This window comes from Myotis davidii, unplaced genomic scaffold, assembly GCF_000327345.1.
Source record: "Myotis davidii unplaced genomic scaffold, ASM32734v1 scaffold162, whole genome shotgun sequence".
NCBI classification, from domain to species: domain Eukaryota; kingdom Metazoa; phylum Chordata; class Mammalia; order Chiroptera; family Vespertilionidae; genus Myotis; species Myotis davidii.
Window position 1 is genome coordinate 5,852,639 of NW_006300036.1, and position 25,943 is coordinate 5,878,581.

A 25,943-nucleotide genomic window follows, 5' to 3' on the forward strand; every position below is an offset into this window, starting at 1 on the left:
CACACCTCCCACTGGGGATGTGCCCGCAACCCAGGAATCGAACCTGGGACCCTTCAGTCCGCAGGCCGACGCTCTATCCACTGAGCCAAACCGGTTTCGGCAAATGCTTCACTTTTGATTGCTTAAATATTATATACTTAAGCAATAATTATTAGTGGTAAGTAATAATTTAATTTTTATGAGCCAATGTCAATAAAAAGGGACAGACAAGTTGAAACTGATGCTTAGCATCCTGTGAAGACCAAATAAAGTGATGGGGTGAAGGGCTATTTCAAGTAATCTGAATACTACAGGAAAGTGGTGAACTAATTTGAGTTTTCATCTGAATTTTGGCAAACTTCAATGAATCTAGGTAGTAGCTGGCAGCCCATAGTTCATGTTCTGAGAGACATTTAATTTCAGTAAAATAATGGTGTTAATTTGAATTTCAGTAAAATAATTTAATATTGCTAATTTGAATTTTATTGAGCAATAGAGGTCTGATGAGGAAACTTGAGTTTGCTTTGCACAGTGATATATAAATATTTATCTATTCTCACAAATAGGAAATATTCGATAATATCTATGTTGTTTGCTAATGCTTTTGGTACAAATGGACTATCTAAGGAAGCACCAAGAAGTGCTAAGGCTATGTCAAGATCAATGAGAATAAAAATGACCACATCGAGGGATAACTGGAGATAAGACTCACACTTAATGAATAGTTATTGAATGCATAAAACAGCCAGGCCTCCCCGGGGCAGGCAGAGGTGGGAGGGTGACCTTGTGTGGGCCAGTATCCCTGGCTGGGCAATCATTTATAAGAAGTAAACATCCTTCAGTGGCTAGGCCGCTTGACACCTGTGAACTCTTCTAGGGAACCGGATGTGGTCTTCCCACCCTCTTTCCCAGCATCTGGCAAAGGTAAGGGCAAGGCTAATGATCCTCTCAAATAAAATATTTAAAGTACACAAAATTTAAGACTAAGGCATTGTTCCTCATATTGGAGACAAATGCAAAAGTGAAACAATTTGGGGTCAAGGGGTTAAAGTCTGGTGATAAGCCACCTCTGATAACTTGGGAAAAATGTGTGTCTCTGTAGTCATATAAATAGGGGTAAAGAAGGATGCCTCTAGAATCAAAATTTTTCCAAGAGAATAATCAGAGGGAGATGTGTAGCAATGGGGCCATTTAAGAGTTCTGTTTTCATCTTGGTCCTCCACCTTCTGGAAGGGGCCCTGAGCAACTCACTCATCCAGCTGAATAACAACGGCTATGAAGGCATTGTCATTGCAATTGACCCCAATGTGCCGGAAGATGAAACACTCATTCAAGAAATAAAGGTAAGGTGGAAACGGTAACGACATTCCTCTGCCTGGCTCATGTTAGATTTCTCCTTTTATTCTTCTAATTACAGCTCTTTTCTCTGTGATTTTAATAGAGGAGCCCAGGATACAAACCTCTAATTTAGGAACAACCCTGATCTTTTCAATGAGAGGAAACTCTGCATTTTACCAGCCCCGATACAAGGGATCCTCTTAGATTGCTGAGTGGCCTGCCTTACTTATTACTTCTTCTCTTGGGGAGGAAGAACTAGGGAGGAAGACACTTCCTGTCTAGGGTGGAGGGCCTAACTGTTATAAGGTGGAGAGGTCATGTACAACAGCAAACAACTAAGAATAGGATACAAACCTCTAATTTAAGAACAACCCTGATCTTTTCAATGAGAGGAAACTCTGCATTTTACCAGCCCCGATACAAGGGATCCTCTTAGATTGCTGAGCGGCCTGCCTTACTTATTACTTCTTCTCTGGGGGAGGAAGAACTAGGGAGGAAGACACTTTCCTGTCTAGGGTAAAGGGCCTAACTGTTATAAGGTGTAGAGGTCATGTACAACAGCAAACAACTAAGAATAAGAGGGAAATGCCTTATAAATAACCACCAAGGGATCTGGCTGTAGCACATCCAGAGGCAATAGTGTGTAATAAGGAAAAGTACTGGTGTGTAAAATAGGGCAATAAGCTTGGCGAAGGGTATGTGGGAACTTTGTACAATTTTTGCATGTTTTATAAGTCTAAAATTATCTTGAAATATGGTAAGAACTTTAAAAATGCATGCATAGCGTCTGGCACATAGTAAGAGCTCATTTAATGGTAGGCATAACCATAATTCTTCTAGATGGAAAGGGTTCAATTTTTTAACCAAGCCAAAGTTCCTGAGTGTGAAAAGTTAATATCACAAGAGTCCCATCGGTTGCCCCCAAGTGTTCCTTGCTCTGAGCAGAAACAAACCCAGAAAGATGGAGTTTGGAGAGAGAACCAGCTCTACCATCTGGAGGAGTTTGGGCCTGGAGAACCGCAGTAGTTGAAGAAGGAGGGGGATCTTATCTGTTTAACTGATCAGATATTACTGCTACTGATGAAAGGGAAAACTTTACCTTTGAAATCTCTCAACAATCAGATAGCTTGGGTAAGTTTTTGATTGCATCTAACCTTAGAAATGGCATCAGCAGACATGAACGTGCCCCTTGGAGCAACAGACAAAGAAGGTGTGGGAGAAAAATATAGCCAACAAGTTTCTGTCTCTGGCTAGACAGTCAGGAATGTGCCAGAAGAACATAAATTCCTTATCCAGAATGGCAATGCTAATGCACATTTACATGGTGCTTTAGAGCTTCCAGAGGCTTTCACCTCACTCTTGGGGGTTTTCCTCCTGAGAAATCTACTTCTTATCGCAATTATTAAATTGGTTTTCTGGTATGAGTCCTACTAAATGAGTTGGGTTTGAGATAAGTTGGTTTCCACATATTGTAAAGTATATGATTGTCTAACCACTGTGCTATACACCTGAAACTACTACAAAATAACATTGAATGTACACTATAATTGAAAAATAAAATAAAAACGTTAAGGGTGCCAGAACCGGTTTGGCTCAGTGGCTAGAGCGTCGGCCTGCGGACTCAAGGGTTCCGGGTTCGATTCCGATCAAGGGCATGTACCTTGGTTGCAGGCACATCCCCAGTGGGGGGCGTGCAGGAGGCAGTTGATCGATGTCTCTCTCATTGATGTTTTTGACTCTCTATTCCTCTCCTTTCCTCTCTGTAAAAAATCAATAAAATATATATTTTTTAAAAAGTTAAGGGCAATAGTGTACTCAGAGCCCCTAACTAAGTAGTTAATAAAAGTGGGTTTCTCACTACTAAGGTTCAGCTCTGCAGAGTTAATATCCTTAATTGTGAGCTTGTCTGCCTTTCCTGGCCATCCCTCACTCTGTTTTCTGAGGGGAGACTCTCCCCTGGTGCTCTTGTGGGAATAGAAGCCTTTAAGTGAGCTCTTAAATACTTGCTTCTGTTCTGGGCATTATGCTAAGTGAAATAAGCCAGTCAGAGAAAGAGCAATACCATATAATTTCACTCACATGTAGAATCTAATGAACAAAATAGAAACAGATTCCTAGATGCAGAGAACAGACTGACAGCTGTCAGAAGGGAGGGGGACTGGGGGGCTGTATGAAATAAGTGAAGAAATTAAGCAAAAAAAATAAAACCCTCATAGACACAGACAACAGTACGGTGATTACCAGAGGTAATGGGGGGATGGGAACAGAAATGTACACTTGAAACCGACATAATTTTGTTGACTAATGCAACCCCAATAAATTTAATTTCAAAAAATTGAATGACAGTCTCTAAGGTTTGTCCACCTACAAATTGCATCCATTGCAATTGCCCTGTCAGTGTGAGTTGTAGAGGCAGAGAGAGCACACTCCATAAAATGAGAGAGTGAGAGTCAGGAAGAAACACTCTCTGTGTCTCTGTCTCTAAATCTCTCTCTCTCTCTCTCTCTCTCTCTCTCTCTCTCTCTCTCTCTCTCTCTCTCTCTCTCTCTCTCTCTCTCTCTCTCTCTCTCTCTCTCTCTCTCTCTCTCTCTCTCTCTCTCTCTCTCACACACACACACACACGATACACAATGGGAGCAGTGTATCTTGAAGGTATACCCAATGTATGTGAGTCCAGGAACCTCTTTTCTTGGCACTTCTGGACAATTTTCCATTCATCACAACCATTTCATTCATTCATTCATCCAACAAATATTTACACAGCTGGTACCAGAGGAGAAAGGGACCATTTCTTTACCATTATGTCAGGTACCAGAAATCCAGTGGTGTACAATATATCATCTTTATCACTAAGGTATTTCCAGCCAACCCTATAAGCTGTTACCCGTGACCTCTCCAGGCCTCAAAAGTTTAAATGTCTATTTGGATACGTGGTTGCCTTCTCAAAATCAGGAACAGAGGCCAAAGCAAAAAACCATTATTGATGTTTCTGTTAAAACATGGAAGACAAGTGCACTTCATGCTGCTGCTGCTGCTTCCTAGGAGACATTGAAAATTCACATTTCACTAGTCAGATTCTAATATAATACTCTAACACAGAGAGCTTTATACCTACTTTTTAACTTTTTGGTGATTTTGACTCCGTGTTTTTATTTTTAAAATGATACATTGTTAAATCTGCCAGTGGTTGATAAAAATCTCGCTTTTTGGAGTAATGAAATGCAAATCATTATAAGAAGCTTTTTAGAAGGAACAAGGCAACCATTATTGCTACCTGAAAAGAGGGAAACTGAAGCTCAGAAAATAATATAAATTCCCCAAGTTTATCCCCTTAGGAAGTGGTAGAGAGGGATTCACCTGGCACCAATACCCACGTGCTGCTTCCCCCTGTGAAGGGGGACTGGTTCTGTGCCTCATGCCAACCTTATGTATAAGTGAAACTGCTTGTACACACACACACACACACACACACACACACACACACACGCACGCACTAACCCAAACTCTACATTATAATATTGGCATCTAAGCACTCTGGTCTGCTCCGGGAAGGACTTTCCTCCTGCAATGGTCCCTTTTTTCTCTGGCTTTAACAGGGTTTCCCCCACCACCGCTCCCCCTGCCCCCCCACCATTATCACATGCATATGTTATAATAGTTCCCATTAAAAAACAACAACAACAAAACCAAAATTCCCTTGCCCTGAAGTACTCCTTCAGCTATTGCATCGTGTCTCCATTTTCCTTTAATTTACAAAAAAAAACACAAAATAAAAACAAATCTGCTTGAGCTGTTGTCAATATTCACTGCCTCCATTTCACCTCCCATTCTCTTGAATTTACTCATGTGGAGCTATCATCTCCATTCCACTAAAATGGCTCATCCACGTTGCCAAATACTTCGGTCAGTTCTTATCCTCACCTTTCTTTTTTATTATTATTAAATTCATTGAGGTGACTTTGGTTAATAAGATTATATATGTTTCAAGTGTATATTTCTATGGTGCATGATCTGTATATTGTATTGTGTGCTCACCATCCAAACTTAAATCTTCTTCTGTCACCATATACGCAGTCCCCCCCCCCTTCCCTCTGTAACTACCATACTGTTGTCTGTTTATGAGTTTTTGTTCGTTTTTCCTCTCTTAATTGCTCAGCATCCTTTGACACCGATAATCACTCTCTTCTCCCTGAAACACCTTTACCTCATGCTTGCTGATTTCCTTCTGAGTCTCCTTGGCTGACTCCTCCTCTTCCTATCACTAAATGCTAAATGCCCGTGGCTGCCAGGGCTCAGTCTTCAGCCCTCCCCTTTCCTCTGTCCACACTCACTTTTGAGGGCAGTGATTTTCAGTCCTAAGAGACCCTATGCCTTTTCCAATAATAAATCTCCTATAATACCCTCTCTACTGTCTTCATAATGCATCTCAGGGGCATTTATAATTAAACTCTATGGCTCTTTCATTTTAGATAAATAAAGTTGGGTGTAATTTGAAAATAAATTATATAATTGTGCCACTTCCTTATATCTGACAGTACTACACTAAAAATAAATACTACCATACATTCAGCTAGTCCTAAAATTACTGCAGGAGCCTGCAGGTGAGGTCATATTCGTTTTAATTTGAGTTTCTCTCCAGTATAAGTTGGTGTGAAACCTTGATACTTACACACTCTAATTCTCAGCTTCTCCCTTAAAGGTTTATTGATCCTCAAAGGATCAAATGAGATGACACTCACAGCTAACATTTCACAAACATTTGTGCTAAGTAAACATGGTTCCCAGGACTTTCTTGACTTCACTTGATCCCCACAATATCTCATGAGCTAATCACCATAATATTTTCCATTTTATAAATGGAATAGATAACTGAGGCTCAGGAGGGCTCAAGGAAATTGCCAGATGATGCACAATAAGTGTTGGATTAGTGTCAGCCTCTGAAGTCTGCATTGTCAATCATCACACTCTGACACAGAGCATGTGATAAGTGCTCAGAAAAGGTTAGCTATTATCCTATACTAGGGGCCCAGTGCACGAATCATGCACCTTGAAAGAAACTGTGAGCTGTGAGGCTGTGGTGGGCACAGGGGCGGGGTGGGTCTGGCCCATCCTCTGTACCCCTGCCTGGCCCCTCCTGGCACAGACCCCGGTCCCCTGTCTGCTGGCAGCCCCACTCCCACTGCCATCGCTCCCACATGCTGACAGCACCGGCCCTGCTTGTACCCGCTGATGGCATGGAGCGATTGGGGCTGGTACCAGCAGTGGGTGTGAGCAGTGGCTGCTGCCCCGATCGTCACCGGTGCCAGGTGCTGGCAGTGGGTGCGAGCGGTGCCATTGCTGGCAGTGGGTGTGAGCGGGGTCATTGCTGGCAGTGGGGGCAAGAGGCAGCTGCTGGCCCTGATCGCCCCTCAGGAGCAGGAGGAGTTGGAGAAACCCTCAGGGGTGATCGGGGTTGACAGCTGCTGCTCACACCCGCTGATGGCTCCAAGTGATTGGGGCTGGCGGTGGCACCAGAGCCACTGCTCGCACCCACTGATGGCACCAGTCCCGATTGCTTGGCACCATCAGTGGTGCAAGTGGGGCTGGCACCCATCAATGCATGGGAGTGGTAGCGCAGGAGCCACTGCTCTCACCTGCTGCTGGCGCCTGGTGCCAGCTCCAATCACTCAGCACTATCAGTGGGTGTGAGCAGCAGTTGCTGGCCCCTATTGTCCCTCAGGGCTTCTCCATCTCCCCCTGCTCCTGAGGGGCGATCAGGGCTGGCAGCTGTCTCTCGCACCCTCTGCTGGCAACAGCCCTGCTCGCACCCACTGCTGGCACCAGAGCCACTGCTCGCACCCACTGATGGCACCAGTCCCGATTGCTTGGCACCATCAGTGGTGCAAGTGGGGCTGGCACCCATCAATGCATGGGAGTGGTGGCAGCAGGAGCGGGGCTGCTGGCAGATAGGGGACCATGGGCCATGGTGGGAGGGCTTGGGTGGGAATGTGGAGGGTGGGCTGAGACCTGCCCCTGTGCCCATTGCAGCCTTGTGGCCCACAGTTCCTTTCAAGGTGCACGAATTTGTGTACTGGACCCCTGGTATCCTATATAATAAAAGCCTAATATGCGTGATGGGGCCAGCACCCGCCGCTTGCACCCGCTGCTGGTGCCCGGCGCCAGCCCCAATCACTCGGCACCATGAGTGGGTGCGAGCAGTGGCTCCCGATCCCGCCAAGGATGACACCCACCTTGTTCTGCGTGCACCCCCTGGTGATCAGTGCATGTCATAATGACCGGTTTTTCAGTTGTTCAGTTGTTTCAACGTTCGGTCTATTTGCATATTAGGGTTTTATCTATGAACCTCCCTGGAGGTTTCCTAATCCTCCAGGGGACAGACGCTCAGACCAGTAGGTTAGCTTATTGCTGGGGTCCAGCCAATCGAGACTGAGCAAGACAGGCCAGACATGTCTTGGAACCTTCTCGTAGCCCTCCCTGGCTGGCCAACCTCTTATGTCCCTCCCTGGCCCCAATTGTGCACTGGTGGGGTTCCTCAACCTGGCCTGTGCCTTCTTGCAATCTGGGACCCCTTGGGGGATGTCAGAGAACCAGTTTCGGCCTGATGGCAGAATGACTGGTCACTTTGATGCACACTGACCACCAGGGGCAGACGCTCAACACAGGAGCTTCCCCCTGGTGATCAGTGTGCTTCCACAGGGGGAGTGCCACTCAGCCAGAAGCTGGGCTCACAGCTGGCAAACACGGCAGCAGTGGTGGGAGCCTCTCCTGCCTCCATGGCAGCACTAAGGATGTCCAACTACCAGCTTAGGCCTGTTCCTATGGGCCTAAGCCATCAGTCAGACATCCCCCGAGGGCTCCTGGACTGCGAGAGGGCACAGTCTGGGCTGAGGGACCCCCCTCTCCCACTCACCAGTACACGAATTTCATGCACTGGGCCTCTAGTCTCTCGCACCCTCTGCTGGCAACAGCCCTGCTCGCACCCACTGCTGGCACCAGAGCCACTGCTCGCACCCACTGATATACAAATTGACCGAATGGCAGATCAACCGGTCACTATGATGCACACTGACCATCTGAGGGCAGACACTCAACACAGGATCTGTCCCCTGGTGGTCAGTGGGCTCCCACAGGGGGAGTGCCACTCAACCAGAAGCCAGGCTTATGGCTGGTGAGCACACTGGCGGTGGCGGGAGCCTCTCCCGCCTTCGTGACAGTGACAGTGCTAAGGATGTCCTACTGCTGGCTTAGGCAGGCTCCCCATGGACATCCCCTGAGGGCTCTAGGACTGTGAGAGGGTGCAGGTTGGGCTGAGGGACCCTCCCCCCTCAAGTGCACAAATTTTGTGCACTGGCCTCTAGTTATCAATAAAAGGTATTTCTACATCTCCCCTTCCAGTTTTATAAATAACTGGTCTTTACTAACTAGTTTTTCTAATGTGAAATACAAATATAACTTTGAATGATTGATAATTTAGTCTACAGTCCTAATTGTGCTTGCTAGATATGTTTTCTTTTTTCCCCCAGGACATGGTTACTCAGGCATCTCCATATCTGTTTGAAGCTACAGGAAAAAGATTCTATTTCAAAAATGTTGCCATTTTGATTCCTGAGAAATGGAAGACAAAACCTGAGTATATGAGACCAAAACTGGAGACCTACAAAAATGTGAGATTATCAAGTTCTTTTTTCAAATTCAATTTCCTTCGGTGATTTAGATTTTTTTTCATCATAATATTCTAGAACCAAATGAAATTGGTTCACAATACTCCAGTGTGAATGAGGTCAATTCATTTGCTAAAATTTTGTAATGATGAAAACATTTTCTTAAATTTCAGGCTGATGTTCTAGTTGCCGAACCTAATCCTCCAGGAAACGATGATCCCTATACTGAGCATATGGGAAATTGTGGAGAAAAGGGTGAAAGGATTCATTTCACTCCTGACTTCATAACAGGAAAAAAGTTGTCTCAATATGGACCACAAGGTATGGGGTAGAGAAGAAACATTCCACTGTGTTTCTCATAACTTAATAATTTTATATTCAAAGTAGATCAAAATAGCATTATCTTTCCGAGTAAGCACATATAAGCCAAATAACGTTACAGCATGCTTTTTCACTTAAAGCAGGGGTTCAGAATAGTGTGTTTCTCGGTTAGAAATTTAATTTTTCATATTCTGCATAAATGTGTAACTATAGTGTTTTTAATTTTAAAAAGTTATTACTATCAGAAAATAGCTGTAATCGTTTATTGAAATGTTATTAGGTTTCTATGGATCTGGTAAGGAGACTGCAGAACAAATTAAACCTCCTGCCTGTAATTCACATAGTAGCCACCAGATGGCGGAGACTCAGTGCTCTCAGACTTATGCTCAAGCAAACTGAAAAGGAGGTTGTTAATCAGATTCTGATTCAGTAGGTGTGGGGTGGGACTCAGCAATTTGCATTTTTAACAAGCTCCCAGGTGATGCTGATACTGCTGGACTATGGACCACACTTTAAGGAGCACAGAGAATATCCTTGCAGTTCAGCTCCCCCCAAAAAAAACCCGTAACTAAAGAAAACATCGAATTTTCCTTCACAAAATAAACTCTTTATCATGCCCATGAGCTATATAGAATAATCTTTAGAAGAAAATATTAAAACACACAATAAGGAAGTATATATAAAATATGTACGCTCCAGGTATAATCAAATGTGATTAGTATTAGCTAATTAGGTTACTTAATAACTACTATCAGGTATCTTTATTATCTTGAAAATATTAGAACCAGCTTGATTTTATTCACTTAAACAAAAGGGCCCTGGTACCTTCATGCCCTACCCCGCATTCACTAGAGCACTACAGACTTATCAGGAAGATGTATCAAACATACCTCTTGTGCTTCGACAACACTCTATTTCACCTCCATAACAGGACGAGAAAATTCCCAATGTATGGCTCAATCAATAGGTGCTGAATTGATATACTAATTGCCCCATCTCACTTCTGGGCCCACTCCAGCCATCTGAGTCACCATATAGAATGGCAATCCTTCATAATCTTTCCTTTCTGTACTGTGACTCCACTTATGTTCTCTCCCATCTTCCCTTACCTCTAAGAGGCCATTCTCTGCTCCCAGCACCTACAGAATAGGGTCCAAATCCTCAGCGTGAGATACTAGCATTTCCTCAAGTGTACCCCCTCACCTAACCCTCCAAATGCAGCCTATCTGGGAATTTACATTCTAGGAAAATTGAGCTGTACATAAGTCACTAATTCCTCTAAATTTAACAAATACTCAGTGAGTACCTATTAAGTTCTGGACACTATGTGCCCAGGCATGGCAATGAAGAAGTCATGGAGCCTGTCCTCATGGAGATGTGTTTAGTGTGGGAGATGGGCAAGAAAGCAGAAACTATAATAGAATGGAAGTGCCATATGGAATATAATGACAGAGTAAAGGAGGGATACTGGGCCTAGTCTGGGGATGTCAGAGAAGGCTTCTAGGTGGATATAAACTTGATTTTGAAAGAAGAGATGCAACTATCCAGACAGAACTAGGGAACGGATCCCAAGCAAAGAAAGACTACATGAAAAGAACCAGAGATGAGAAGGGGCCTCGAGTGGCTCTGGAAAGTAAGAGCAGTGCAGGAATTCCTTGTGATTATAGAGTTCTGGAAGTAGGTGGAGAACAGCAAGAAATATCGGTGCAGAGAAGAGCAGAGCTGGGGTCATCAGGGCCCTCATATTAAGGAGCGAACTTAACCCTGAACACCATAAGGTAGCCACTGAAGACTGGAGACATGGAGGGCAGCTGGGTGGCTACGGCAGTAACTCAGGAGTAAGTGGCAATAAGATTGGAAAGATGGGAATAGAGAAGAGGTGAGGTAGGCAGACCTTGGGGTTTGAGCCACTGGGGGTGCTGCCTGGCTGTCCTACCAAAGCTCCAGACCCCACAGTAGCATGTGCCGCCCTCCATCACTGCACTTGCCCCAGTAAGGATTTTAGTTGTCTGATTGGCATGTCATCCACTGGACTGTATGCTATGCAAAGGACAGAACAGTTGTTTTATCTTTGAATTAAAAACTCTCTGGCACTTCCTATGTGCCTCATATGCATTTTGTGAGCTGAAATAAGTAGTTATATTTTTCAGAAATGTGGAGTTGTCATATTAGAGTTTTCTTTCTAAGGAAGTCAAAACTTAAAAAAAAAAATTAGCATAGCAAAGCATAATAAAAGTTTGGAGAATTACTTTCTCCCAGCATTAGAAAGCAATTTTGCCATTCTTACTGTAACCGGGTATTTAAAACATTTTCTCACAGGAAGGGTATTTGTCCATGAATGGGCACATCTACGATGGGGAGTATTTAATGAATACAATAAAGACCAGAAATTCTACTTATCTAATGGAAGAAACAAAGCAATAAGGTATGGATATATTGACTTGACTTTTCCCAAACTATTTTAAATCACAACCCATTTTTTCTTGATTACTTTGAAAATGTCCCATTTTTTTGCCTTGTTTTCTGTCTCTCGTTCTCTGTTAGTGCCTCCTGTTGTAGAGTTCCACAAAACTACCACTTTTGCTTAGCTTACAAGCACTTCAATCAGTTGAGTTCTTTATTCTTCAGTTACAAACTATTTGCCTTTGTGAGTGTGCATATACAATTATAAGAAATCCACAGGTGCTATGTTCAGTGACTCCATCTTCCTGTATCTGAGTCAGTAAAATAAACAAAGCTAATGGGGCTATTCAATGCCTTGAAAGCAGAATGATATCTGTGTGGACTTTGTCAGTATGAATGGGCCTGGGAGAGACGGTGGAAATTACCTGAAAGACAGTCAAAATATTAAAAGAAAGCAGAAAACTTCTCCCAGTTTAATTAACTATTGTGATGCCAATGGAAAGCAAACTGAACCCTTGGAAAGTACCCTTGGCTGCCATGATTGTATGGGTGAATTCTTGCAACCAACAGTTTCAGTGAACTGTTTTAGTACAAATATAAAAGATAGGGAACTTCACAATTTATTTAAAAGAGCTAAGCACATTTCAGATACTAAAACCCAACAGAAGACATGAAAAAGAATTCTGCAGATCTGATACAACTCTCTAAAAATATTTTAAATAAAAGAACAGTAAGTTATATTTGACAGAATCAAAGGACTAACAAACACACCAAGCCCACATAAGAAGTCTTCCAGAAATCCCAACATGCTGGGGTATTAGGTAAGTAATTAATATAGTATTTTGAGTCAAGAAGAAAAATAAACAATTTTTCCAATAGATTCTCAGGAGGAACTTGAAAACCTTGAACACTTATGCCTGAGTCAGAAAATAACAACTGCTTTTTAAAGACCGGAAATTGGTACAACACCCCTCTCCACTTTTGCATCCAGTTCTCTTGCCTGATGACCCCGTAAGGAGATGTGCTCAGCTTTGGTTTGGTTACTCTTTATTTGCTACTTGCTTCCAAGCAGAGCTCAGCCCTGGCCTCCCATTCTCCCAGAGGGACATTACTGCTCTCCACTCTTCCCTTTCTTCATTACATTCAGACTCTGCCAACTTGGTCCACTTCCATTATATTCCCCCTCACTGTTATATCACTTTAGGCATAAATAGACTAAGTGCCACATAGAGCCATGCATAGTGTACCAGATTCCTTTAGCTGTTCCCTCTGCACTATATAAACTACAACCCAGGGCCACTTCCCTGATCATTCGTTGGATTAACCTCACAAATCCCAGCCAATGGATGTCATTCCACATCTGACATGTACCTTTCCCACTTCTCTTTTCTAAGTTTCTATTCAATTAGACACTGTATATTCCTTTAAGAGAAAAGCTGATAAATACATATAACTTTCTAGAGATAGTCTAGAAATATCTACATATGTAGCATGTTCTTCCTTCCACAGATAACATTAGCAAATCTGGCTAATTACCATGTCCTCTGAAAAAGAAATTTTATTGTAACATATTAATAATTTATTGATTATTATCTTCTAAATTTAAAAAATTATTTTAAGGCCTAGAAGCAATCACAAAATGACAATACTGCCCACAATAGAAGGCTATTTCCTTAATATGATATAAAACATTAACTGAAAGCCAACAGCCTACATCATATTTAATAGGAAAATACTAGAAACATTACCAGGGATAACATAGAATGGCCACTATTAGTGCAGCTATTGAACCTTTTTTAGAAAGCTGTATCCAATGCAATAGCACATGAAACCGGGGAGGTTAAAAAATGGGAGGGTGGGGAGAAAGCTATGAGAAGGAGAGAAAACTGCTTTTAAGCAGATGATATGTGGTCCACTTAGAAAGCCCTGGGGAATAAATAGATATTAAAGACAGGGGAAGTCAATAAGGTGACCAGATACAAAATGAAAATTCAAATTGTCTTCCCAAATATTAACAATAACCAGTTCAAAAATATTATGGACTGAATACTCCATTGAAGATAGAAATTAAAGGTATAATGAAGTGTAAAACTCTAAAAAAGGTAGATATCATATTTTAAGAAAACTATAAAATCCTTCTAAAGGCTTTAAAAGAAAATCAAGAAAAATTGAGATATTTTTCCATTCATGAATGATTTAAATTCAACCCAAATTAATATATAGGTTTTATAAAACTAGTCAAAAGCACATCAATTTTTACCTTGTTTTTTAAAAATATCAGAATTCACTCAATAGATAGTACCTAAGAACATTTTTTTAAGAAGTAGTAATAAAGGGAATTTTTACTTACTGAATTTTAGATATATATATATAATAAAACTATATTAACTAAAGCAATGTGAATTGACAGACACATATACAATAATTTACTATTTAATACAGCTAGAATTATAGATGTATGAGAAAAAACAGAATTTCTTAAGATATCAGGACAATTTGAGCTGGGTGAGGAAAATATTAACAGATCTTCTTCCAATTGAATAGACTCATTAAATATAACTATCATAGTCACAATGACAACTAAAGGAATATTAATAAAAATCATACTCCCATGTGGTGAAGGTCTTCCTATGCATTCGAGAATTATACAAAGATATAACTAAAAGAATAATAAATTTGGCAATATTGTCATTAAAAAATTTGTTGCATATAAATCAAACATAAACTAAATAAAAAGGTAAAAAATAAAAAACATTATTTGCAAAAATTAATAAAAAAAACACCTTTTAAAAGCTTAGTATTGTAACACATGAAGAACCTTTGAAAACCAGTAGGAAACCAATAACATCACAATATAGAAATAGATACAGGAGGAGAATAAATAATCCACAGAAGAAGAAATAAAAATGGTGAATAAACATATAAAAATGTTCAGACTTACTAGCGATCACAGTGGTGCAAATTTGACAAAGATGAGAATCGTTTATTACCTAGTAAGTAACTGTTAGTGGGTGAGAGCTCCTACAGATGGTTGTTAGAGACATAAGTTGGCACAAGTATGGAAAACAATTTGGTGACACATATCAAATCTCCAAAATATTTCCTTTTTCTTCATCCAGTAATTTCATGCTTAAAGCCCATTATAAGAAAAATGGTAGAATAAGCTGTATCAGCAATCTATAAAATCTTCACACTTTTGATCTGATGATTTAGTCTGAGAACCAATCACATTGCAAACTTGGAAACAGAGTCAAAATTTTATGTGAAATTTTATTTATTCATTGAAGTTTTATTTTTAGTCCTGACAAGTTGGGGGAAATTAAATGAAATATATTAAGCTAAATTTATTTTATACTATGAGAACATGCAATTATTAAGATCACAGTTTGAAATAGTGTTATAAATTATAATTAGGTATTAAATTTTTAATTATACTAACATACTACGTTTTTCAAAAGCCTGAAGCAAAACTCTATGCGCCATGTTATGCTGATACAGCGAGAGGAATGCTTCAACATGTTGACAGTAGCTTATTTCTGATTGTGGAACATGATGCTTTTCTTTTCTTCTTTATACTTTTTTGTAATTTTCCAAATTTTCTATAGTGTTTATGTATTGTTTATATACTCAAATAATAAGATGTTAGAGAAAAGCATTCCACTTATGATAGCAATAAGACTCACAAGCATATAATATAAAGGAAAATCTAAAATACTTAGGGACATATAAGAGCTATGTAAAAACTATGGCATAAACTAATGAGAAACACAAAACCCAAGCCTTTGGGGGGAAACAGAGGCCAGATTTTCCAGGAAGGAGGGGACTACGTTAGGTGGTGCCTCGGGTCTGCAACCCTTGTTCATTCTAACAGCAACCATAAGCCAGTCTTCGCTTTTCTGCTGCAGAGAATCAATTTTCTGATACCATTTTGGGGACTCCTCAGATACATTCTGGCAAACAGAGATAATTTTTCTACTTAAGGATGTATTTGTCTCTTGAATTATGAGAGGACATCGTGGACAAGGTCATTGGTAGAACTCGACCACAGAGTCTAGCCCCTTGAAATAATTATGTCACTTGAGTATCCAACCTTAATATATTTTCAGGTGTTCGGCAGATATTACTGGTAGAAATGTAGTAAAGAAGTGTCAAGGAGGCAGCTGTGTGACCAAATCCTGCAAAGTTGATAAGGTAACAGGGCTGTTTGAAAAAGGATGTGAGTTCCTACCTGATCGTCAGCAGATGGAGAAGGCTTCCATAATGTTTTCACCAAGTGTTAATTCTGTAAGTATCTTTTTTCTCTCTCAACACTATGAATCAACGAGGTTTTTATCCCAGATGCTGCAGGAGAGGATCAAATTTTAGGAAGGCATCACTGATTCTCTGTGGGACCAGCCAAGAGTGCACAGTCAGGGTAAAGTCCTGTCTCCCCCTTCCTCTTCTTCAGGTTCATTCTTGCTTCTCCATCCTCTCCTTCCCACTAGCTTTTAGTTTCAGTGTTTAGAATGACTTCAAGTTTCCTTAAAAGCAGACAAACACAAAGTTTTTTCATTAAATAAGAAATTTACCCGGGGGGATTCTTTTAATTAGTTAATAAGGACAAGACCAGTAGCCTTTAATTTAATTTTCAGAGATCTCTTTTCAGCCTCCCTATTTACTTTTAGTTGTTAAGTAAAATTTTCTCTCGTTTGGTTTTTTTGTGTGTGTGTTTTTTTTTGTTGTTGTTGTTGTTGTTGTTTATGAGTTTATCTGAGCCACACTAACAACATATGCAAGGGAGCAAGATTTCAAATGCTCCTGAAATTTTCTTTTTACGAGTGTCGGTGCCCTTACAGAGTTTGTACATAGTTTTAATAGCTTACAAATATTTTTAATGGTTTTTTAATGAGAAACTGGCCATAAGATAAACTTGAAAAATTATCCTTATTAATGCTAAATATATACATCAATGAATTTGCACGAACTAAGATTAAGTGCATCAGTTAACTGACTTTAGTGAGGAGTCCCTCTTATCTTCCAGTCTCTTACATAAAGTGATGTTTTCCTTTTGGAACAGAGGGTAAAGTAACTTGTCAATAACAACGTGATGCGCCATGGTTCCTAGGCCCATCCTTCACTCTGGTTTTGCAGTCCACCTCCAGACTTACTCAGGAATTTCCCAGAGGTTCCCAGAATATATGTTCTAAATTAACCAAGCTAGAGTTGAAGCTGGTGCACAGTGAAGTTTGTGAACCTCTGCCTGGGGTTAAACGCAGAAGTTTTTCAGATTCCTTTGCTCAAAAGTAAACAGAATGATAACATGGAAACACTACCAAAATGATCTGACCAAATGCTAGAATGTAAATGCTTAATAAAAGGGGGGGGGGCACTATCACTATTTGGCTGCGTTAGTATTGACCCTATTGCATATGTTCTTATGTAATTCTTGCATAGTAACTGCTACCATTTTGTAGATTAAAAAACTGATGTGCAGTTTTTTTTATATCGAGCTTTTATTATGTGTCAGATACTGGACTAGGTTTTGAGGAAGCAAAATTTAATAAGACAGGTTTCTGTCATAGGTGGATTTACAGCTCAGTAAATGCATTACAATGTTGAAGGGGCCTTACCAAAGTTTCTATAGGGCACTGTGAGGCCACAGGGTTGAGTGAAAATTTCGCTTTTCTTTGGGGAAAAGGTAGAAAATGAGAAACTATTTTGAAAATGAACTTTTGGCTGAAACATGAAGGTGAGGTTCACAATGCAGAGGACACAAGAAGAGGCATCCTTTACAAATGGGGATCATGAGCCAAGTCAAGATATACAACAGCCTGACAAGGCTACAGTGGGGGAAATCAAAGACTTGGACTGCACAGCCAGAGTGAAGTGGAGAGTGAAGGAAAAATGCATTTTATAGAGATTGCTGTCTGCTATGTGAAGTAGTACAGACTATCTTGAGATCAATTAAGAGCCACCAAAGGGTCTTAAATACAGGAGTAAGAAGGAAGATGCCTCTGGCAGCTATGGAGTGGACCAATTGGAAGGGGAGTGAACCGTGTCCAGCACAGCCAGGGGTGAGCCTGAGGAGGGGCAGTGGAGGATTAAAGAAAACAGACAAGAGAATACAGTTGGGGCCAGGTGGATCACTGCCTGGATGAGGAAACAGTGACACAGCCTATAAGCTGAAGCTTTATTTTATAGTCAGATCACACAAAGGGGAGTGGTCAACATGTTCACAATGTTCTTGTAAGTTTCAAATCTATTTCATTACTCAAGCCTTGTTTTGGCAGCACTTGCTGCACCTCTCACAGCCCATTAGCTACCTACGAACAAGGGAGGACTATAAGGTCAAGCTTAATTGTGCTAGGAGGGCTCTGCCCTCCAAGCTGGGACTTGTCTGTGGCTCTGACACAGGTCATTCTGAGGCTTGACCCTATAGCTGCTCCCTACAGGGGAGCAAGGGAGAAAAAATCAGATAGGATTCTGCAATAGTGTGAGGAGGGGCCGTGAGGGCTTGAGTGATCGAGAGTCCACTGGAAAAGGAGAAAAGATGATGAACTGGAGAGACAGTGAAATGGTTATTTTGCAGGTGGGGGAAAGCTAGAGAAACTCTCAGGTTCCTGAGTTAGAGGACTGGGTGAATAATGGTGGCATCAAGCTAGGAAATACATGAGAAGGAGGAACAAGTTGGAGGAAAGGTGATGAGTTTAATTATGAACATGTGCGGTTTGAGGAGCCCACGGAACACCCAAGTGGATTTTGGAGAGAGCTGAATGTTGGGTGTTAAAAGTTGGAATGTGAGGTGTTGGCAAGTGATTGGGAAGGAAAGAAGTGAGTGGAAGTGAAAGGATGGAAAGATAAGATGGTACCACGAGAGAAACGTTGAAATGCAGGTGTCTTGGTGAGAGTGGTGATGGCTCAAAATAGGAAAGTAGGAAGGAAGCCAAAAGCAAGCAAATGATTCCTGTGAAGCCCTAAGGTTTCCACAAGGTTGAGCGCATGTTTGGAGATAGGGATTCTAATTGTGACTGTGATTTTCTCCGGCAGTGCTCTGCAATGATTTGGAGACTGGGCCAAAATATGAGTGAACAAAACAGACTGGGGAGGAGGACAAGGAATTAATATACTTTAAATTAATCAAATCATTAAAGATTTTAACCAGTAGTTTATTGTTGTCTATGTCATTTTATTGACAATTTCAGGTGGTTGAATTCTGTACAGAAAAAAACCACAACAAAGAAGCCCCAAACCTGCAGAACCAAAGATGCAACCTGCGAAGCACCTGGGAAGTGATTAGCGGCTCTGAGGACTTTAAGAAAACCACTCCCATGACGACACCGCCACCCAAACCCACCTTCTCATTGCTGCAGATCGGACAGAGAATTGTGTGCTTGGTCCTAGATAAGTCTGGGAGCATGAAAGTACGTACAATGAGCCTCAGCCTCTGGATGCAGACCTCACATTTGCATACAGTATCATCTAGCCAGCCCAGAGAGTCCGATGTTACAGCGCTCCCACTGCCATCAGGAAGGCCTACCGCCACTTCAGTCAACAAACATTCAGCATCAAGTGTCTCATTTGCCAAATTAAATTAGCTTTCGATTTGTGAATGACACAGCCTTAACATATATGTTTCCCTGACAGTGCACAGGTCTACAGACCTGTTTCTAAAGCCTAATGATGGAACTACAGCCTAATCTGGTTTTACCTTTTAGGGCTATTTTACAAAGGCCCAAAAATTCTACTCCAAAATACTACTAAATATAAAGGAGAAGATTTCTCCCATAGAAGGACATGCCTTGAGTAAGCTTGCTGCCATTTGCTCTCTGTTGAGACAGCCCCTTCCAAATTCCCTCTGTCCTGTTCTGTTATTAGTCTGCCCACCAAACACAACCTGACTGCCGTCTTCTGCTTCTCCGTTCAGGTTGGTGACCGCCTAAAACGAATGAATCAAGCAGGCAAACTTTTCCTGCTGCAGACGGTTGAGCAAGGGTCCTGGGTAGGCATGGTGATGTTTGACAGTGCTGCCCAAGTCCAAAGTGAACTCGTACAGATCAACGGTGGCGCGGAAAGGGATGCGCTCATCGGAAAGTTACCCACAGCGGCCTCAGGAGGAACATCCATCTGCAGTGGACTTCGATCAGCATTTACTGTGAGACAAGTTCCCCTATTGAAGTGTGTCAATGTTTACAACTTATGGTTAAGAAATGCGCCCTTTCCAGTGTTTCCATACATGCCTAGTATCTGGTTAAATTAGACAATTAAGGGTAGAGCAGTGGTTCAAATGATACAAAGACACCGCCCTGCAAAACCACTGTTAACTAGTTCATTCATGCTTTCGTACTTTTCTACATCAATAAATATTCATGTGTGCCTGCTATAAGCAAGGCACTGTGTTGGGCATTAAGAATACCATGAGGGCCAAAGAGATACCACACATCCCCCTGTCACAGAGCTTATAATCTTATTGGGCATATACATTAACCACATAGTCACATAAATAAGTTAATATGCATAAACTATAATGATTGCTATGAAGGAAGGCACACAGGGACACAACAGGGTATCTTCTATGAGAAAAAAACATGAGCTCTGAGTTATGGTTAAATTTTGAGGGAGATTAGCACTCCAAACTTCTGGGCACAGAAGGACCTCCTTTTGTGCAAGCAAATGGTTTATTTATTGAAGCAGGAGGCCTTAGGAAATATAACTATAAACGTATCGGGGGTATATCCAAAGGTCCCATCTGACCACACCCCATCCCTCTACTTAGATATCAATATCTCGCCATTTTCAATAAATTTAAGTAAAAATTTCTCCATCTAATATTTAAGGCATTCAAAAAATAATCCCTATTTCCCTCACAAATCTTAAGGACCAGGGTCTCTCTTGCAGATGTTTAACCAAGTTAGACCACCTGTCCTTCAGAGCTCCTGCACCTTTGCCAGCCTAGCTCCCCACTTAGGGTACTTTCTCCTCCCTCCTGTGCGCCTCAGAGCACTCTTGTTCTTCAAAGGACCATACTTCTTGACATCTTTCCTGATCCTTCTAACCGTGTAGAATTGCTCTTTCTGAATCCTATGACCTTTAAAAAAATAGCTCTTATGACTTCAGGCTCTTCTTTCTCTTATTTTCTAATCACGTGCTTCTCTTAAGCAAACTTTAGAGTAAGATTTCTCTTTTTACCTCCGAGGAAGCTGGCACAATATCTTGTATGCAGGAGGTTCTCAAGAAATAAAACTGAATTGAGTCAATTGATTGCAGCTGATGCTTAATTTCTCTAAATACAGAATATAATATTCTGTATTATTTAGAGGCTATTTAGCTCCATGAAACAAAGCTGGGAGGCCTAAGGGCTGAGAGTCTCAGCAACGTCTCAGGCAGGTCTGCCCTGTGCCTGCTGTGGACACAACACATTATTGGGGCTGTTCCAGATTCCCAGGCAGCAGCAGAAACATTGAATTTCACGTGGATAATGGCTCAAACATTCCCTCAAATGCAGTCTGTCCCTCTGGCCCTTTTATTCTACTTTGAAGGCCAGTTCCCTGAAAGTAGTTTCTATTGTGTACACAGTCCGCTGGAAAACCCTTTGCCAGATGCCTATGTGCATCTGGGTTCTCTTGCCTCTGCCGCTCATTCAAGCTTTGATTAGAGAAGCAAATGAGGGAGGGAAACTGACAGTGAAATCACTGACGTATAGTGAACTCCTGTTATGCAAACCCTGAGGGAGATGACTAATGCCAGATGGCCTGGCGATGAGGAGAGAATGGTTCTGCATTTTCCACTTGGATGGGTGAGAGAGTGAGGGATACAGTTGGAGTTTAAATGCTTCTCTTTCCCAATGGAAGCTGAGTGCAGGGTCAGAAGGAGCTTGTGGGCGGCTTCAGGGTGATGAGGTAAAGGCCTTGGATCCTACACTGTCCTCAAGATCCCCCACTGGTCCTTACTAGAGGACCCTGGACAGGTCTGTCCTGGGCTCCTGGGAGCGGTGTCTGGTGAGGTGTGGTCGTTGTGCTTTGCTTGTTCTCTTGGCTTGATCGGGCCCAGTGGTCCTCCCCAGCTAAGTCGGCCCTACCCTGGCTGTCACTGTTGGAGCAGAGCCCTGAGCACACCTAGGTCTTCCATTCAGCCCCCAAGGAAGGCTGTGCACCTTCCCCCCTCTTTATTGATTAAGGTATTACATATGTGTCCTTATCCCCCCCCACTTTTCCCCCCACCCCACCCCCACTCATGCCCTCAGCCTCTAAGGCAAGATAACCTGTTCTCTTGCTTGCCGACTCTCACGTCAGCTGTCTTCTATCTCCCCAATAGTGTGTGTGTGGGAATGTCTGCACGTTTTCCATGACCTGTAGTAGTGATGGGGAGTGTTGACAAGGGAATCCAAATTAAGCTCTTTCTCTAGCTTCTAAGATCCTACAGCTCAGGCAGACCAAGCCCATGGCCATGGCTGATAGGCTTCTGGGCTCTGGGCTCCTTCACATGGCAACAGTCACAGTTCAGCTCTCTTCCCTTGTGTGGCTGCCCCTCTCAGAGTTCAAACAGAGCAGGGAGAAAGTCTTCTCTGCTCCCAGCTTTCCTTTCAAGCTACTTAAGATGCATTCCCTTTCTGAGAGTCTGGTCCAGAGAAGGGAGGCTTGATTGCTTGTTTCCCCTCCTTCTGGGTCTTCCTTCCACTCTTTTTAGAAGAGTGGGACTCATGCCTCCCTCTTCTTAAATGGATAACACTGTTCTTTTATGTGATTTTCCTTCCATCATAATCTTATTCAATATTGTCCTCTCTACACCATATAAACTATAGTCCGTGTCTAGCAGTTACAACATAGGTGTCATAGGACAAATAGGAACTGGGATTACTAGGAATAAAATGTTTTGCTTTAATCACAGGGTACATTAAATTTTTTATGGCTACAATTTCTTTTCCTTTATTGATTAAGGTATTACATATGTGCTCTTATCCCACCATTACTCCCCACCCCCCGACTCATGCCCTCACTCCCCTGGTGTCTATGTCCATTGGTTAGGCTTATATGCATGCATACAAGTCCTTTGGTTGATCTCTCCCCCTTAGCCCTGCTCTCCCCCACCTTCCCTCTGAGGTTTGACAGTCTGGTCTATGTCTCTCTGTCTCTGGAACTGTTTTTTTTCATCAGTTTATGTTGCTCATTATATTCCACAAATGAGTGAGATCATGTGATATTTATCTTTCTCTGACTGGCTTATTTCTCTTAACATAATGCTCTCCAGTTCCATCCATGCTGTTGCAAATGGTAGGAGTTCCTTCTTTTTTCTTATCACAGCATAGTATTCCATTGTATAGATGTACCACAGTTTTTTTAATCCACTCATCTGCTAATGGGCACTTAGGCTGTTTCCAAATCTTAGCTATGGTAAGTTGTGCTGCTATGAACATAGGGGTGCATATATCCTTTCTGATTGGTGTTTCTAGTTTCTTGGGGTGCACCCTGAGTGGCACAAAGGATACATTAAATTTTTTTAACAGCTTATGTGAGGTGGGTATTGACCAGTCAGAACCAATGTCAGCCATAAACCATTGGCATGCTCAGACAGGTGAGTATCATACAAGCTAAAATCTACCCTAGGTCTAATATTCCCCCAATATTATCCCCATTAAAAGAGGATGGTTTCTGAGGGTTTCTTGGAACCACTGAAAGCTCTTGAGGAGAGATTATGTGAAGGAAACTTCTTTCCTGCGTCCCCAGGGCTGCTCACCTCTGGAACTGCCCTGAGCCACACTTTATAAAGCTCTCACTGCAGCAGGTTCGTCAAGAGAAAAGAGCACAGAAAAGTGCCATGAATGTTTCCCATTTAAGAGTGTGTCATTTCCAAAGAGAGAGACATTTGACCATCCCCAGACACTTTTGTTATTCTGAAATTCCCTTTCTTGTTCTCTATACATGCAATTTTCACAAACACTTTGGCCGCCCTGAGTTTGGTAACTCACTCTCTTAATTATGTCCTTAGGTGATTAGGAGGAAATACCCAACAGATGGAGCTGAAATTGTGCTACTGACTGATGGGGAGGACACCTCCATAAGCACATGCTTTACTGAGGTGAAACAGAGCAGAGCCATCATCCACACTGTTGCCCTGGGGCCCGATGCAGCGAAAGAACTGGAGGAGCTGTCTAAAATGACAGGTGAGGGGCAATCTGCTGAGCCCCACTGATTGTTGCTTCCACTGGACTGCAAGCTCCAGTGAAGTGGGGAAGAGGGGAAAAGTGGGAGAGGGAGAAAAGGGGTCATTTTACTGGCCTTATCCCCAGATAACCATTATAACCTACTCCACCCATTCATTGTAAGGCCTTGGTTCTAGGATTAGGGCAGTCTGGAGAAGATGGGACCAGATGGCACCCTAATGAGGACCTGGGACTCTCTTCCCAGGAACTTTATAAGAGCTGGAAGGAATCTACTAGTTTAGCCAGGAACCACTCACTTCCAATTGGCAGCTGCCAAGAGACCCATGAGAGACACCAATTACATTATACCATGACACAGTGCTCTGTTGGCAATAGAAAGTACAATGAGGCACAAAGAAGGGAAGGAGGGGGCCCAGAAAGATGACATCTGAGTCGGGACCTTTAACAAGGAGTAGCAGGGGGAGAGCAAAGGGTCTGCTCAGCCACATGGAAGGTCACTCTGAAAATGTGGAATACAAAGCACTTCTCTGCAAAACATTAATCAACTGTGCTTCTAACACAACAGATGGTAAAAATAGATCCCATATGCCCCTGGCTTCTTTAGCGGAATGGATGGACACGATTTCTTTTTATGTATTTATTTTTCTTAGGACCAGCATTATGGATAGCAATGATTATGCTGAGTTTCCTTCTGAGGCAGCTAAAATGACAGGGAAGTTTGCTCCTAATGTTAGCTGTCTTAGGCTGGGTTTCCTAGAGGCAGAAACTGAGGCAGGGATTTAGGTGCATGTAATTTACAGAGGGAGACCTCTCATGAGAGGGAGGGGGTACATAGGGTAGGACAGGGGAAGGAGCTACGTATGGATCCGACTGGACTTGGAGTCCAGCTGAAGCCTGACTCCACAGAAGACTCGGAGCTGGAACTGCATGCAAGCTTGGTCCAATTTTAAAGCACGGGCACTGGCCTTTTGTGCGACTGTGTCCATCAGTCCATGGCTGTGGACTGTCAGGGTGGGGCAGAGATGAGGGGGCAGGTTATTTCCTAGCTTGGGGCTTGGGTGTCCCCCTTTGGTAAGGCCATTCTCTGGAAAATGGGGCAGCTATATGCCATTAGCAGCTAACAGAGCAGCTAAGAAAAGATACACTCACTTAGATAAAGGATCTAGGTAGAGCACCAATTGTATTATCAACAGTATTATCAAAACACTTTCCTTAGACTGGATGACATTAATAGTTTAAAAGTACTTTCACATCAACTATCCTAGTTACACCTATTCTAAATAGCCCAAAACTGCTTGGTGTAGAATAGTATCATTTTTATTACATGTTGTCCTTTTCTATAACGGTTCCTCGCCAGCTGTTATTTCTTCCTTTGTCACATGCACAGCTTTTCTGATTTAGGAGAAAATGCAAAAGTCATCCTTCTTAGAATTATGTCTAAAATAAGAATAAATCAATAGGCTTAGAGTAAGGCTTCGTGGATTCTCTACTATGAAAGTGCAGGGTCCATAGGTCGACGCTCAACCACCAAGCCACACCTTCTGGGCAAAACAAGAATTTTATATCAGTTTGGGCTTGTCGGCTTCATGGTTGCTTTGCATATAGCTGAAGTAGCCATACAACGGAGATGTTGCTGGAGTTGTTATTTAGTAGGATTAAAAAGCTAGTATCAACTTCTGAGTTAATCTGAATACTTATTTGATGTTGATCTGTTCATACTTTAATAGCACAGTAGAGTATTTATTTTGTGTATTCTGTTACCTTAAGAGGAGCAAAAATGTTGCACATACTTGATTTCTACCAAGTAACTTCTGACGATGTGATTTCTTCTCAGGGGGTTTGCAGACATACGCTTCAGATCAGGCTCAGAACAACGGCCTCATTGATGCTTTTGGGGCCCTCTCATCAGGAAATGGAGCTGTCTCCCAGCGCTCCATCCAGGTCAGACTTCTTCCTCTGCGAGCTTTCATGTTTATAAATAATGCTAGCCAAGATGGAGAGTTTCCTGGCTAAAAGTTTTAAGTTCAACTTTCTTCTACTAGTGACTTAAAATTAAAATACATGTTTCAGGCTGATATTAAACATTAATCCTAAAATGCAACACT

The 25,943-nt window shown here is 42.0% G+C and overlaps 1 protein-coding gene across 1 annotated transcript in view; it reads left to right on the top strand.

Moving 5' to 3' along the window:
• Nucleotides 1-1,128: 1,128 nt before the first annotated feature.
• CLCA1 (chloride channel accessory 1) overlaps nucleotides 1,129-25,943 on the top strand; it is a 32,624-nt gene continuing 7,809 nt past the window's right edge. The window contains exons 1-9 of the mRNA XM_006776259.2: nucleotides 1,129-1,322; nucleotides 8,841-8,981; nucleotides 9,152-9,299; nucleotides 11,619-11,724; nucleotides 15,809-15,986; nucleotides 18,884-19,102; nucleotides 19,606-19,833; nucleotides 23,664-23,838; nucleotides 25,673-25,779. Of these exons, the coding sequence (XP_006776322.1) occupies nucleotides 1,161-1,322; nucleotides 8,841-8,981; nucleotides 9,152-9,299; nucleotides 11,619-11,724; nucleotides 15,809-15,986; nucleotides 18,884-19,102; nucleotides 19,606-19,833; nucleotides 23,664-23,838; nucleotides 25,673-25,779 (1,464 nt within the window). The 5' untranslated portion in view covers nucleotides 1,129-1,160. The remainder of the gene's footprint in view (nucleotides 1,323-8,840; nucleotides 8,982-9,151; nucleotides 9,300-11,618; nucleotides 11,725-15,808; nucleotides 15,987-18,883; nucleotides 19,103-19,605; nucleotides 19,834-23,663; nucleotides 23,839-25,672; nucleotides 25,780-25,943) is intronic.